The 14,562-nt window shown below is 41.7% G+C and overlaps 1 protein-coding gene across 13 annotated transcripts in view; it reads left to right on the top strand.

Moving 5' to 3' along the window:
- The window catches only part of WNK1 (WNK lysine deficient protein kinase 1), a 102,625-nt gene that overhangs the window by 85,055 nt on the left and 3,008 nt on the right, over positions 1-14,562 (top strand). For 7 of the 13 annotated variants that reach the window (XM_064654583.1, XM_064654592.1, XM_064654593.1 and 4 more), the window contains 9 exons: positions 1,396-1,482; positions 2,182-2,251; positions 3,699-3,778; positions 4,306-4,961; positions 5,848-6,050; positions 7,175-7,369; positions 8,619-8,711; positions 11,070-11,111; positions 14,190-14,377. In XM_064654583.1, the coding sequence (XP_064510653.1) occupies positions 1,396-1,482; positions 2,182-2,251; positions 3,699-3,778; positions 4,306-4,961; positions 5,848-6,050; positions 7,175-7,369; positions 8,619-8,711; positions 11,070-11,111; positions 14,190-14,377 (1,614 nt within the window). The remainder of the gene's footprint in view (positions 1-1,395; positions 1,483-2,181; positions 2,252-3,698; positions 3,779-4,305; positions 4,962-5,847; positions 6,051-7,174; positions 7,370-8,618; positions 8,712-11,069; positions 11,112-14,189; positions 14,378-14,562) is intronic. The other 6 variants (XM_064654585.1, XM_064654586.1, XM_064654589.1 and 3 more) reach the window with 6 other exon arrangements.

Raw genomic sequence — 14,562 nt, 5'->3', positions numbered from 1 at the left:
TTGTCTTAAAGTTGATAGGTTTGCCTTCCGTGCTGCTTCTGTCAGTAGGTCATTACTCAACTTATTTTCCTTTCCTTAGTACCAGACTCGTAATTTGCAGACAAAGTACACGTCATCTTAAGACCAGTTTTGAACAGTTTGTTCCATAGTCTTAAATACCTGTTCTATTTATTCCTTAATTGCTTTTTAAAGCGTATTTAGATTAATTTTTCAAGCTTCATTTTGGTACCCTTGTTCCATAAGGAAATCTTCATTTCCCGATCATTCTGATAGCTCTTTGTTTACTTGAGCAAATATCTTCTTGTGAGCATAAGTGATGAGAATAATATAGTATTTCAGGTGAAGTGTCCTCTTTATTTTACAGTACTGAATTAAATTAGGTCACTTGTCACTAAGCATTTGGATTTCTGAACGGAGTCATAGAAGTCTGCATCTTTTGCCTTTTTTTTTTTTGTTAATGGAATTGATTCTGGTTTATTGTTCTCAGGATTTTTGGTTGCGCTTTGAAACCCACAAGTCAGAAAGAATGTCATCCTGGCAACCTGTTGAAAGCATTTTTATGCTATTGTGTATCTCTAACTTTCAGTTTCTTAAAAGTGGAAAATAACGTTTTTATGTTGCCGTGACCTCAGCTTCAGTTCTAAAAACAGATACAGACCTTTTTTTTCATATAAAAGACTTGGAAAGATTATTAATCTAAAGTTTGGATGGAAATTTCTACTCCACAGTGTCAGAATTGCAACTTAGTGATATCTGCCAACACTTTCTTCTTTCATATGTATTCTGTGGGTATGGCCCGAATTTAATAATTTTGAGTGAATCTCAGCTTTTTTTAAACTTTAAGACATTTTTAGGTAATTCTTCTCCTCTCCCCCTCAATTCAATTGGCCAAGTTTGAAAAACATCTTGGGTGCCAACTGAAACAGCTGGAATCTAAGTAATAAGCATATTTGAGAGAGATTCTGCCCCTCTCCTGTCCTCCTCTTCAAGCCAACCCATCCAGATAGCCTCTCTGAGGGGACTTGTGGTTTCATTGTTGGGTTTTTTTATTTGTTTTGTTTGGTTTGGTTTGGGGGTTTTTGTTTGTTGGTTTTTTTGTTGGTTGGTTTTGGGTGCTTGTGTGGGTTTTTTTTGTTTGTTTGTTTTGTTTTTATTGGAAGTTAATTTTTCTGTTCTGTGTTTGTTGTTTTTTTTTTTTCAAACAAATATGTTGCCTAAGTTGCTTCCAGTCTCACTGTGTTGTACATGTTAAATATAAAGATATAGGAAAGGAAATGTGATAGAAATATGGAAGCCATACTGACTGCTTTAAATTTACGTATTAAATATGGCTGTTTCTCAAAGGTGATGTATTTTTCCTGAGCTGGGACAACTTTTTACTCTTTTCTTTCTCAGTCCCAGCAGCCTCTGGAAGATCTGGATGCTCAGCTGAGAAGAACCCTTAGTCCAGAGACCGTTCCAGTGACATCTGCTCCTGCCTGTGTATGTTTGCAATGTTGGCACTTTAGTAGTCTTCAAAAACCTCTGTTTTCCTCAAGGTCGTGCTCTTAGGTCACTGCCTTTAATATCACCACACCAGTAGTTAGACTTTTAAAAATAAAAATGAGAAGTCATCTTCCCGTCTGTGGGACTGAGTCAACCAAAGGAGGAAAAATCTGTATGTTGCAATAGATTATGTAATTTCCTGAGGCTGTTTTTTTGGTGTTAGTTCTTATTCCAGCTTTTCTGGTGATGTCATGTGTGTCACCAAGCTGGAAGGGGAAGCAACTGTGGAGTAAGGAGAAAGAGCACTAAACCAGCAGTGTGTGATATGTCAGTCTTAATTTGGGAGGGGTGTTTTAAGTGTGGATCTGAAACTTTCAAAGGCTGTGATAATGAACTTTGATACTAGATGAAGACAATGACTGACATTGTAATCTCCAAGTGGCTACTTATGCATTCCTTCTGCACATCCAAGAGGAATGTTCTGCTACAGCCTCAGGGTTGTAAGGCCTCTAAAATCTCTTGCTGATGTTGCTTCCTTTGGAGGTTAAAAACTCTTGCATTTGTCTTTCCATGGGTCATACTTTATCTCTGCTGGAAAGGAAAGATTATGTAATATGCAGTGTGTTGGATTTGTTGGAATTCAATCAAACCATTGATTATTTTAATTTTATTTTGTTTGCCCCCTTGAACATGTAGTCTGTGCCCTCAGTAGCATCTACGACGGTTACCGGGCTGGTGTCCACAGCAACACAGTCTCTGAAGGATGGTAAGACAGCCATGATTATTTTAGATGGTTTCTCAGCGTGGAGATATAATCCAGAATTGAACAGACTAGCAACTTGGAAGGTTGTAGCCTTTTTTAGTAAGTCATGCAATGGCAGTTCTTTAAGGGGATTGCATTAGTTTTTAGTAGCCAGACTGAAATTTTCCCCTGTAGGCCGGGAGAGGGGGATGATACATGTGGATTGTAGTAACTCATTTAGGATTTAAAGCTGTCCAAAATGCTAAATTAAGATTCACCAAGAATCTCCACTATGCTGCTAAGGTACAGCTTGAGGACTTGAAGGAACTTTCTGTCGTGTGTGATGTTCCTGACGACAACAGTAAGACTTCTCATGTAGTGTCATCACACGTAGGGTACCTCTCCCTAACCTGAGAGTGTTTCCTTTCTGTTCAAATAGAGAAATGAAGGTTAAACTACTAAAAATTAAGGAAGATAGTAGGAAAACCAGACTTCCTTCTGGATGCTTTAGAACAACTGAAGGTTGTCTGGATGATCAATGACTTTCAAATCTAAATGAATTCAGTTGTCAGGGTGGAATCCAAACATTTGCAAAATAGTCTGAGACTTTCCTGTCAGTATTCACCTAATTGTTTTAGTTTTTGAAGTCTTCCATTTTTAAAAGAAGCTGTTAATATGGTGCTGAAATTATTTCTCAAACTATCTAATAAACACTATTTAACATGCATGTGCCTCTGAAGTTTAGTGACAAACCTTCAAAAACTCTGTAGTAAAGTAAAATATGCCATTTTGGTATGTTGCTGGTGTAGTATACTGTAGAACCCATTAGTCTGCAATAAAATGAGTTGGATTTTGTCTATCAAAGTTTAGAAGGTACAAGTAAACAATCTGGGAAGTTGGTTAATAAACAGAGCAAGCTGTCCAATAGAACTGATTTAAAAATAGAATGTTATTTCTCAGCTTTGTAACTTTACGCTGCCACTGCACAGAGCAACAAAACTAGGAGCTGACACCTAAGAATCCAGCTCTAAAAGCTTCAGATAGACTGCTTTAAGTAAATGTGGTTTATAGCATTTCTTCAACTTACTACTTTTCTATTAATGAATTGTCCCCAGTATTTGTGAAATTTAGGTAGTCAGTGTGGGTACCACCTGAATTAAAATAAGCTTTTTTTCTTGCATAAATTTTGGTTCTGTTTTTAATTATTTGTCTATTTCACATTCCTTTTTTGAAATAAGTGTGCTTTTTTACTGTTACCTAAAAGTGCACTTTCATCAAATACACTGAGCACAGAAGCTTTGTAGGAAAATACTTCAACTTAACATTAATAATTAACTTTTTAATATTCATATGATGCTATGAATCCAAAGGCCTGTTAGGAGTTCATGGGTAGTTGAATTAAAAAGAAATAGTTGGAGTTCAAATAATTTGTTGCTTGTTCTCCTGTTAATCCCATTCTCCTTTTCCTTAGCTTCAGCATCAGGTGATGGAGAGAGCAGTGCTGTGGCTACCACAGCAGGAGCCAGTGTCCTGAAGATGGGGCGGTTTCAGGTAAGAGATGTTCAGCTCACTTGGTTGTTGATGCAGATCTTTGAGCAGTTCCTGTGCCATGCCAGCTCAATGTTCCTTGTGCTGGACTTCGCTGTCAGGAGAGAATGCCCCCATAGAGCTTGTGAACGCTGCATTTCATGCAGATGCTCTTTTCATTTGGGGCAGAGATTGCACCAGTCTGTGCAGGTCTGGAATTGTAAATACAGTGTTTTATCATGTCAGGCCTTGGTCTTTAATATCAGCTGCTCTTTCACTAACAGTGCTGGGGTGTTCACTGTATTGTGTCCTGCTGGTGAAGGAAGCCCTATCTGAATCTGCTGTGTGTCTTGGAGTTAATCCTCCAAAATGCTCGGAAGTACTATTTTGTGTGGCAGTAGCTTCCCTGCAGGGAAGCAGTAGCTTGCTTTGTGGCATACCAAGGAAATGAGTTATTTTCCCCTCTCAGATGTATCTTACTATTAAAGTAAATAAAAGCATGATATTAAGGAAAAACCAAGAAAGTCTGCATGTTTGTATTTCTATTCTAGGTATCCGTGGCAGTGGATGATGCGCTAAAAGAGGGTGACAAACCTGAAACTAAGCCAGTGCAATTTGAAACCACCTCCAGTGATTCTTGTCTTTCTGGCAGTAGCCCAGAGAGTACACTGGTAAAACAGGCTGGCAGTCGGAAAAGCGGGGCTGTTGCTGGTGCTTCCTTGGATGTGGTGGATGGCATTCCTCAGACAGATCCCGAGCTGCAATTACCGGTAGATGTTGGTCAGGCTACTAAGGTCGGGCGCTTTCAGGTGACAACAACAACGGATCAAGTTGGCCGCTTCTCAGTGTCAAAGACTCAGGATGAGGTCAGCTGTGCAGAGAAAGAGCCAATGACTCTTCCTCTCTCTGTGGGCTTGGAACAAGTTGCTTCTTCAGCTGCAGCTCCGAAGAAAGAGTTGGAGTCGAGGCAGTCCCCACACATGAATGGTCCGTCCTCTGATCCGGAGGCCGCCTTCTTAAGTGGGATGGCTAAGGATTTGGATGATGGCTCAGGGAGCCCAGACTCTCTCCAGCACCTGGGATCAAAGATCAGCCTCCCTGTTCAGAGCCTTAGCAACTCATTCAACTCTTCCTACATGAGCAGTGACAATGAGTCAGATATTGAAGATGAAGACTTGAAATTGGAACTCCGTCGGTTACGGGAGAAGTAAGGCTTTTTTCTTTGTGTATAAAATAGGAATTTCCCCTATACTTTCCTATTCACAAAGAACAAAAATAGACTTCTTTAAAAGGCTCAACCTTTGCCAAGTGTCAGGAGTCATTGTCAGTGTTTATGTGGCAAGTAGGATTCTGTAGTGGGAAAGCAGTACACAGTTACAACAAAAAGGGGATATATGTATTTGCTGTGCCTAATTTTCTAACCTGTAACCTTGTTGTATGTAGATTGAGAGCTGCCCTGTGGATAAGACTGCAGATGTAAGGAGAATTTGGCGTGTCACTGACGTTTAGTAGTTAGTGGGAATAATGGAGTCTTGTTTGAAAATAACACACAAGTCTCTGCATTTCTAGTATGCATTTCTGGCATTTCTAATGGTTCTTCTTTTCCTAAAGAAACCTTGTGGGCTTAGAAAAAAAAATTAAAAGTCAAGCAATGTGACCTACTAATTTATTTATACTGAAAGTTGAACTTTTTTTTTTTTAGGGCAGCTGGCAGTTTTAAATCCTATGTATGCAACTGCTCTGAAACAAAATGTAAGGCAATACCAGTGTAGAAATCTCCAAGGCCACATGTCTCAGAAAATGAGTAATCTAGCTATTCCTGTAGCATCTTAATGCTTTTTTTGTACTTCAGTTTATCCTGGTTTTATGATTACAATGTTGGGAACTTTGTGTTTGAATTCTGGCCAGGGCTAGAGCACACTGGAAAATGGCAAGTGTTCTGCCATGTGTGTTTAGTGACTATTTGTGGAAAAGATTTATTTCCTCCTTTCTTAAATGTTTACGAGAGCTTGACCAAAGAAGCACATCAGGCTTGACTGGAGGGAAGGAATTGTGTGCATTTTTGTAAGTCACTCTCTTTTGTAACGTGTTAGGCACCTTAAAGAGATCCAGGAGCTACAGAGTCGCCAGAAGCAGGAGATTGAGTCACTGTATATGAAATTGGGAAAGGCCCCACCTGCAGTAATTATTCCCCCAGCTGCACCCCTTTCAGGAAGAAGGAGACGACCTACTAAAGGAAAAAGCAGCAAGTCCAGTCGTAGCAGCTCCCAGGGACATAAAAGCCCTCAGCTATCAGGTAAGACTTTCTTCAATTTTTTTACTACATAAAAGAGAGAAGGTACCATCTCTTATTCTTAGATCTTTGTGTGTCTGTCTTTTCATTTGAGGGGGTCTGTGTGCACTGGTTCCTCCCTGAATTTCTTTATCGTTTTTGAAATTACTTGTGCTGTGTGGTAGTCTTGCTTGTGACTTTTTCAGTCCACTGAAAGATACTGTTACATGGTTCTGTAAGAGCAGTTTTAAAGCTGTGGTTTGTATTTTTTACAGATTAGTCACTGGGCTCTGACTAAGAAGAAAAGTGTAAATTTACAGTATGAGAGAAAAACTTTGTTTTTTAAAGATAAACTGTTCTTGTTCTCTCCTGAAACTGATTTTACAGAATGGGGCTGGTCTCTTCAGTCATCTGCAGAGATTTTTTTTTCTACTTTAGTATCACTTAAGCATGGTATTATTTGTGTCCTTGCAGTGTAGAAACTTAGTCACAGTTGAGGGATGTTAAAGTAGTGATATTTTTTTTTAATGGAGTTGCAGCCTCATTGTGATTACAAATTGAGAATTGGCAAGGCTTCCTTTCTGACTAAAACCATTTTTATAATAAACGAAACTCAGAAAATAGTTCTGTTTACTGATTGAATGACATTGATGTCAGATGCTTGCTGGGTAATTGGAGATGTTTCTCAAATCCTGTAGGATGAGCAAACAGTATTGGAGGGCCAGCACTGTGAGCAGAAATATTTATTACTGCTTCTTGCATATTCACTTCAGTAATTCCACGTCATGCTGCAGTTTCTGTGTCCAGTCACCCTGGCTGCTCACTTCTGTGGTGTCATATGATATGGGAACTCTGTGTGAGCACGTGACAGTGAACTAGCACAGAGCTGTCTTTAAAACTGAAGAATTCTTCTGGTCTTACTGCTTTCTTAGAAACTGGAGTAGTTCTCTCCCCCTGCCTCTCCCTGTCTTGCCTGAATTGTCATGCTTGACCAGAAGATGATAGACGTTTTTTCCATTAGTAACTGTTCCAGTCAAACTTTCCTCTCTTTTTTTTTTTTTTCCCCTGTCCCTTGGGAACAATGACAGAACCTTTGAAAAATGATGTGGAGAGACCAAAACTTTTTGCCTTCCTTTTTTCCCCTCTAGGCAATCTGTCAGCTCAAAGTGCACCATCAGTCTTGCCCCCTCAGCAGACCCTTCATCCTCCCGGCAGTGTGCCAGAGATTGGGCAGAACCATTTGTTGCAGCCCCTCAAACCTTCGCCTTCTAGTGAAAATCTCTACTCTGCCTTCACCAGTGATGGTGCCCTGTCGGTACCGAGCCTTTCGGCACCGGGCCAAGGTAAGACTCTAAATGAAATTAGTGTAATTAGCAATGGAAATGAGTGATCCACTTCATAACACTTGATTTTTAGTATATGGTGTAAAGCAGTTTTGGAGTCCCCAGCCCATGTGTGAAGGCTGATAAGGCTGGTTTTTGCACCTAGATTTTTAGCTGCTCACACAGGTGAAGTGTGAGGTGGTTGAAGTGATGAATGGCCCCATCTGCTGTAACGAGAGCCCCAGGGACAAAAGAGTCAGTGGGGTGGTGGCAAGTGATGCTCTGCTGACCTGTGGGAAAGGTATAGGCTGAGGGGAAGAGGAGACAGGTTGGAAATGAGAAGTTAGACTAAGGAAGGGGCAGAGCAGGTTTGATGTTAACAGATAACTAAAATAGTAGGAAATTTCTGAAGAAAATTTCTGAAGACTCAGAGTCCTTCTAGACTTCCAAACTGCTTTGCCTGTTTCTGTCAATGGAATTTTTAACAGTAAAAGGTAAAAAAAAGAAAGGCTCATGTTCTTCAATTGTGAGATAAAAAATTATCCTGGAAGGAAGAGTCAGTGTAGGAGGATGAAATGGTGGGAATAGTAAATTGTTCATTTACTCAGGTTACTCAGATCGTGGATTGCTTGTTATTAGTACGTTATCAAATAATTTCTCAGGCACAGCTCTGACTTATTTGGTAGGAAGGGCTTTTTTTACTTGCCAGTTGTTAAGGGGATGACTCCTTTATTTCTCTGAACTTAGCTGTTCCAGGTTTTTTCCCCCTTGCACATCTTTTTGAAAAGCTTTGCTATAGACTGATTGATTACATCAATTCTAATGTGTGTTTTTGCTGAAACTGGAGAAGTACAGGCAGAAAATGGAAACAGACTTTATGGAAGAATTTTCTGTAAAGGTTTTTTTAAAGGACTGTTTCAAGTATTTTGGAGCTACTCAAATCATCTCCCTGTATCTAGAGTTGTGCAGTACCATTTTGGAATTGGACACTTCTGCCAGGATTTGGCTTTCCTATAGATTGCAACCTTATTGTTGGGTTATGTACTGGAGAACAACACTGCAAGCTTGGCTTAATGTCTGGAGGTGTTGGAAGGAGTCCCTTCACTCCGTATATTGTCTGTGTACTCTTTGGTCCGCACTTTGAGACTTATTCTTGTGTGTCATGTTAATGCATTTCACCCTTCCAACTTCAAGTTGCTAACATCTTGTAGTGGTGTTCTGTCTCTTCTCCTCTCCTTCCTCTGTTCTTCCCGTTCTTGTTTTCTCACAGGCTGTGCGAAGTTTAACTGTGCATCTGAGAGAGTGACGTTCAAGCCTGGTGGCAGGAGGACCCGATTTCTGAGTACGCCCTGCTTGGCTCTTTGTGTGTAACACCTTTACTCCTTCCTTGTCTGTTTTTTGTTTTGTCTTTTTGGTTTCTGTTTCTGCTGCTTGGATCTGTTTCATGCAGCCCATTCTCATCCACCACCTTGTATTCCCTCCCATGCCATGGCTCAGCTGAGCTGCTCTTAGCACGCCTTTAGAAGTTTGGGTTCTCATGTCAGGTATTCTCTGTTGTTAAACTCATGATCACAAGCACTCATTTTCTCTAAACCTTTAGTGGAAACTTTCAGGACAGGAGTGAAGTGACACAAGCTGGGGAGAGTTAGCAAGGTACAGGTGCATGGGCATTTTATTTTGGCCTGCCTCAGTAATTTTTCTTCAGCATGTTAGGTGACAGGAGACTTGTAGGGGAGGTAATCTTTGTACTGAAAGAGTGAGGAAGATTTGTTTTTCAAATTATGCCTTTGTTGGACACTGCAGTAACTGGTGGGGAGAATATGTTGCCCTCCTCCAGCAGTGTGCCCACAGTGCAAGTTGGACAAGCATGTCCTCGGCACCAGTGCTCATGACAGTGCAGAGCATTGATGCCACCTGTAGGCAGTTAGCAGTGACTTCTTATGATCATCAGCAGATAGATAACTAAAGCTGGAAGCACTGAGGGTTTTAAAAATAATTAGAGGATATTTCTAGACAAACTCAAAAGATCCTTACCTACTAACGGGCCCAGGTTTAGAACTTTTTACTGGGAATTGGACATATATTAAATGTGCAACAAATAGCAGTGAAAATGGTAAACAGACATTTATTTAAGTAGATATCTTCAGACATTCTGTCTCATGAGTTACCTTGTGGGTCTTTTCAGAATCCTTTCATTTGTGCTTACGTTAGGCCAGACTTACAAGAGAGCCTCAAACTTCTGATGTGGCTGAAATAACAATACGCTTGAGCTGCTATGTGATGCTTTTTATTGGGAGTGCTGCAACATTTCCTATGCTGCTTCTGCAGTCTAGACCCTTTAAATGCCCGACATTTGTTTCCCACCCTCTGGAATGACCTGATATGAGAAAGCTTTAAGTGCTGTGAAGAGACCTTCAGTCGCTGCTCTGCATGGCAGTACCACACATCTGCATCATCTGTCTCGCTACGGTCGGCAGTGGCACAGCTGAGCCAGAGCTGTGTGTGGGAACTGGGCCTGGCCTTCTGCAGAGACAGCTGCAATGCAACCAGCTCCATCCTCCTGAGAAAGGGAGGGAGCCAGAGGGAGGGGAAACTTCTTACTAAGCTGTTGAGTTTTGCGATGATAATTCTATCCCGCTTCATTGGATTTGGGATATAAGCACTAATGGTAGTTAATTTTTCAAATCGAGCATCTTTAAATGTTTTTGCTTGGTATATTAATGGGCAGATGTGCGCTGACATCTGCAATGTCAAAATTCATGGTTCTTTTCTTGGAAGAAGTTAAATTCTTACCAAAGCTAACTTTTAAAAATTATCTGTAGTCCGGCCTGTCCTCTTTTTGGGTAGGGAATATGAGGAACAGCCAGTCTGTTTCTAGAATTGGCAATGAATTAAATATATCAGAGTATAATTTACTTACAAGGCCTTGACTGCAAATTGACTGTCATTTAGCTAGAAGAGTACTTTTGCATGTGTGTCTCCTACTTTTGGGACTGGTGCTGAGGGAAACAGATTCCTGTTGAAAAGAGTGTTGTAGCTGTCCTGTAAAAGCAGGTAATACTTGGCATGGCACAGCTTGGCCTGGCACTTGGCTTACTGCAGGTTGCTTGTTTCCTGGAGTCTTGTCGTTGAAATGCTGTTGCAGACTGCTGTGGAGAGTGACAACTGGAGAAGATGCTGGGTTAGAATCAGCGGTCTTGAGGAAACAGTGCAGTGATTGATGCTTTTAACTGTGCAGCTGGAGAAACAGAGTGGTACAGCTTGGCAGGGAATGTCTGAACTGTTTTCACAGATCTGAGAAAATAGGGTGACAAACTAAGAGCACTTGACCTATCAAATAAATCTTTCTTATGTTGCTGGTCAAACTTCGATAGTTGTAAAATGCTTTGTACATCCTGACAAAAATGGAAGATGTACTTGCTTTTCCTTTTCTGATAAGAACCAGTTGTGACCTTAATGTCTCCTGACATTCTTCACTATAGTTTGGGAATTATGAAGAATAAATATAGGAGGCCGGGCCTCTTTTCTTTCTGAAAATACAACTGATTAAACCATCAGACCAGTCTTTGGGTTTCTGCTAGAATGTCCTAGTAGTGACTGCAAGAGCCCTGCTGTGCTGTGTTCTCTGTTTCTCACCAAGCTTTTTGTAATGCTTCCTGATACTAAACGTTTCTCACTGTTTCTCTTATCTTTAACAAATTACTCTCTCTTTGTGCTTCAGGGAAGATGGTGAAAAAAGTCTGTCCTTGCAACCAGCTCTGTAGTAATTATCTTATTTCTGTTATCTCCGATTGCTGACTGTAAAGCTATTCATCAGCTTTTCCTGGTCACTGAAGCCTTATGTCCCTGACTCTGTCTCCAGCACAGCATCTGTCTGTCTGTGTTATGCCCTCTAATGTGTACTCTGTCATTAGTATATTGAGTAGTCAGGCTGCTGCTCTTGCAGCCCAGTGGAGGCAGGCAGAACCTCACCTTCACTGTGGAGCTCTGCCCATCGCTAACAAGAGCAGCTTTAGTGTCAGGGTCAGTTGCTCACTGTAATGTGCTAGAGTTGTACCACAGAGCAGCTGCTTTGTTTGGGATTTAATGGGGCTTGTCACCTCAGTGATGGATCCAATTGCAGACACTTCTTCAACATTTCAAAAGCATAAGAGAGTAGAGGTCTCTAGTGTGTCTCCCAAAGCAAGAGATGTTTAGAAAAGCCTGTGTGTGCTCATGTCATTTAAGACTGTTTTAAAGGTGTCTTTTGACTGGTTTTTTATTGGGGGGGGGGAATAAAAGGGCTGAATGAAGGCATGTAGGTAGTGGGCTGGGGAGAGAGGAGCCTGTTTCACTTGAGATCCTTCATGTCAGAGCAGAACTGGGGACGGCTGCTGTGACCGAGCAGGAATGTGGGGGGTTGTTTCCATTGAATGCTACAAGTTGAAGCACTTCCTTTTCAGACTCTTCTGGATGGCAGTTTCTGCAGGCAGTGACTGTGGAAGAGTTAAAATGGGAAATTCCTGAGAAGTACTTTTTTGAATTGACATTACATGAGAGCTTTAGTTGTGTTGCTCAGCTATGATGCTCTAACCTGTTATGTCTGTGACCTGAGATGGGAGCTCCTTAACAAAATCACTTTTGCAGACAAAGCTCTCTCAGCCTCCCACCTTTCTCACACTGAACCAATCCATTTCTTTTGAAAACACTTAAACTTTATGAACTGATCTTTCATATCTTCAGCTGAACACACTGTAGCATGTGCTTTGATTAGTTCTCTCCCTTCCGTGGCCTGAGGAACCTCTCCAGTGTAGGTCCAGGATCCAGTGTACTTAGTGATTGAAGTGGAAATGTGAAATATCAAAAGCAGATGCTGGCCATCGGGAAGAGGATGAGAGCAAGTGTGTCAATCCCTGCATGAACTCTCATGGTGGAATGTGATGATTACTGGTTTTGGCAGTGTTCCCCCTCCCCCAAGTACTTTCTCGCTTTTGCCTCATTTGTCTTTAATTTCACCTTTCACATCATTGCTCTTATTAAATAATTGCATTCAGAGCCCTTTCCACATGATGCATGCTTCAGGTTCTTGTTACTTCACTGCAGACTTTCCTTGCACCGTACAGTGTGTCCCTGCTGCTCTTCATCCGTGCTGCAGCCACACTCCCTGCTCAGGGAACCTTATTCTTCCCTTTTTGTGTGTACTGTTGCATGCCTGCCCCTAACAACTGCTGCCCCACCTGTGGGCACCCGGACTGGGAGCCACTTCCATGCTTGAGCTGGGACTGGTGGGACGGATACGTATCCTTCCCTCCTCAGCACTACTAGAGGCAGTAACACTTTGTTTATTTGTCCTGCATAGTAAGTACCTCACCTTCCTAATTCACTCCTCGATACGAAACATTCCTGCAGAGGTTTGGAACCAGTTCTTTCTTTGATACAGTGGTTGCAAGGAATGTGGCTGATAGCCAGGGACAGTGGAACAGGAAGGGAGCTGTCAGGCAAGAGACAGCGATGCCACCATTTGGCCTTTGCAGTAGAGACGTGATGTTCACTGCTGGCATTTCTGGTGCTCCACTTTTAAATCGGTTTTCCTCGCAGAAATGCCTGCCATAAATGCAGGTTTTCATGGATTTCCCAGCTGCAGTCTCCAGAGGGAGCAAGTAGAAATGTTTGAGGATCTTTAGGCACCAAGTAGGTGAGGATGTGTGCTTGCAAGCAGTGCTGGCTTTAGCACTGCTGATGCTGATTTTGTTGTTGGGTGTGCCCTAGTGGTTAACCAGCACTTCCACGTCTGTAAATGAGGATGCTTTGCAATATTGCTGGGAATTTAGGATTCTGCTCAAAATGCAATTTCTTTGATTCCTGTTATGAGGTCTGCCTTTGAAAAACCGAAATTTGAGTGCAGTTTGTTGTTTATAAGTATGAGGAGCATAGTGAGGCTATCCAAAACAAAGCTTCTAGATTGCTTTTTCCCCCCACAGGATAATGTTCAACAAGCTTTCCAGCAGAACCGAAACCTGGTATTTATTTGAAGGGGTTTTGTGTTCTTGCAGTGAATAGAAAAACTTGTCAAAGCTTATCTGGGGAACTAGTCTCACTCCTGCCTTCTTTAAGCTGTGTTAGTTGTTTGCATCTGAAATGCTTATTCTTCTGACATAGGAAATCTGAACATAATTGCAAAAAAATGCTTTCAGAGGCAAAAAGCAAAATTTAATGCAGTGCAGACTTCCCCTGCTGATCCTGGCTGTTTGGTGGATTAAGACAGCCCCATCTGGTTATCCTCAAGAACATAAGTATGGCAGCTATTGGAAACAACAGTTGCTGTTTCTTACTCTGTCTCTTTTTTGTGTGTATGTAAACTGGGTGAATTTTTCTCTTCATTTTACAAAGTGGAGATAATTTGCTACAGAGCAGCTGGTAATGCTGATTTTATTGCTCCTTATTCAGCATCCAGCATTGTCCCCCAAGGTGGAATTGACCTGTGCCAATAGTGGTTGCTACTAATTAAAAGATTTAGGATGAGAGAGCGATGTGCCTCGTGTACTGTGATTCAGTGCTGAAATCTAATGTCCTTTTTCCTCTACAAAGACCTGTAGGCTGCTACCATTCCCCTCTTATAAGATGACCACTTGCAGCACTTCTAGCAAAATAAACATATCTATGAAATACTCTCAATCTGAGAAAATGCCTGTAGGAGTCCTTGTAGTTCCCACTTCAGTGTGTCCTGGAATCAAAACTTAGAATTAATCTGCATGGCATTTTAACTGGCTCTCTATTGGTGTACCATTACCACAGTTATTTCATGCACGAGAGGAAGATGATCTTTAACCTTAGTTTTGATTCCCGGTTCTTGTATTTGTAGGGACCAGCAGCACTAACACAGTTGGGGCTGCAGTGAACAGCCAAGCCCCCCAGACCCAGCCCACTGCTATCGCCTCGAGCCGGAAAGGGACTTTCACAGATGACCTGCACAAGCTGGTCGATAACTGGGCCCGGGATGCCATGAACCTGTCTGGCAAGAAAGTTGGCAAAGGGCATAGTAGTTATGAGGTAAGATGTGATCCGTGAGCGTTTGTGGTGGGAAGCTGTGGGGTTGTTGCTGTGGCGTCAAACACGGCTGGAGCACAGCTGCTGTGCAGCTGGGACAAGTGCTCTGGGAAACTGTGAGCTGGCTCCTTCTGTGCAGAGGATGTATCTCCTGCTCTGGAAGGGATGGGGGTAACTGAAGAGGAGGG

Source organism: Pseudopipra pipra, chromosome 5, assembly GCF_036250125.1.
Source record: "Pseudopipra pipra isolate bDixPip1 chromosome 5, bDixPip1.hap1, whole genome shotgun sequence".
In the NCBI taxonomy this organism is placed as follows: Eukaryota; Metazoa; Chordata; class Aves; order Passeriformes; family Pipridae; genus Pseudopipra; species Pseudopipra pipra.
Note: the sequence above shows the minus strand (reverse complement) of the source record. Positions and strands in the feature narration are given on the sequence as shown.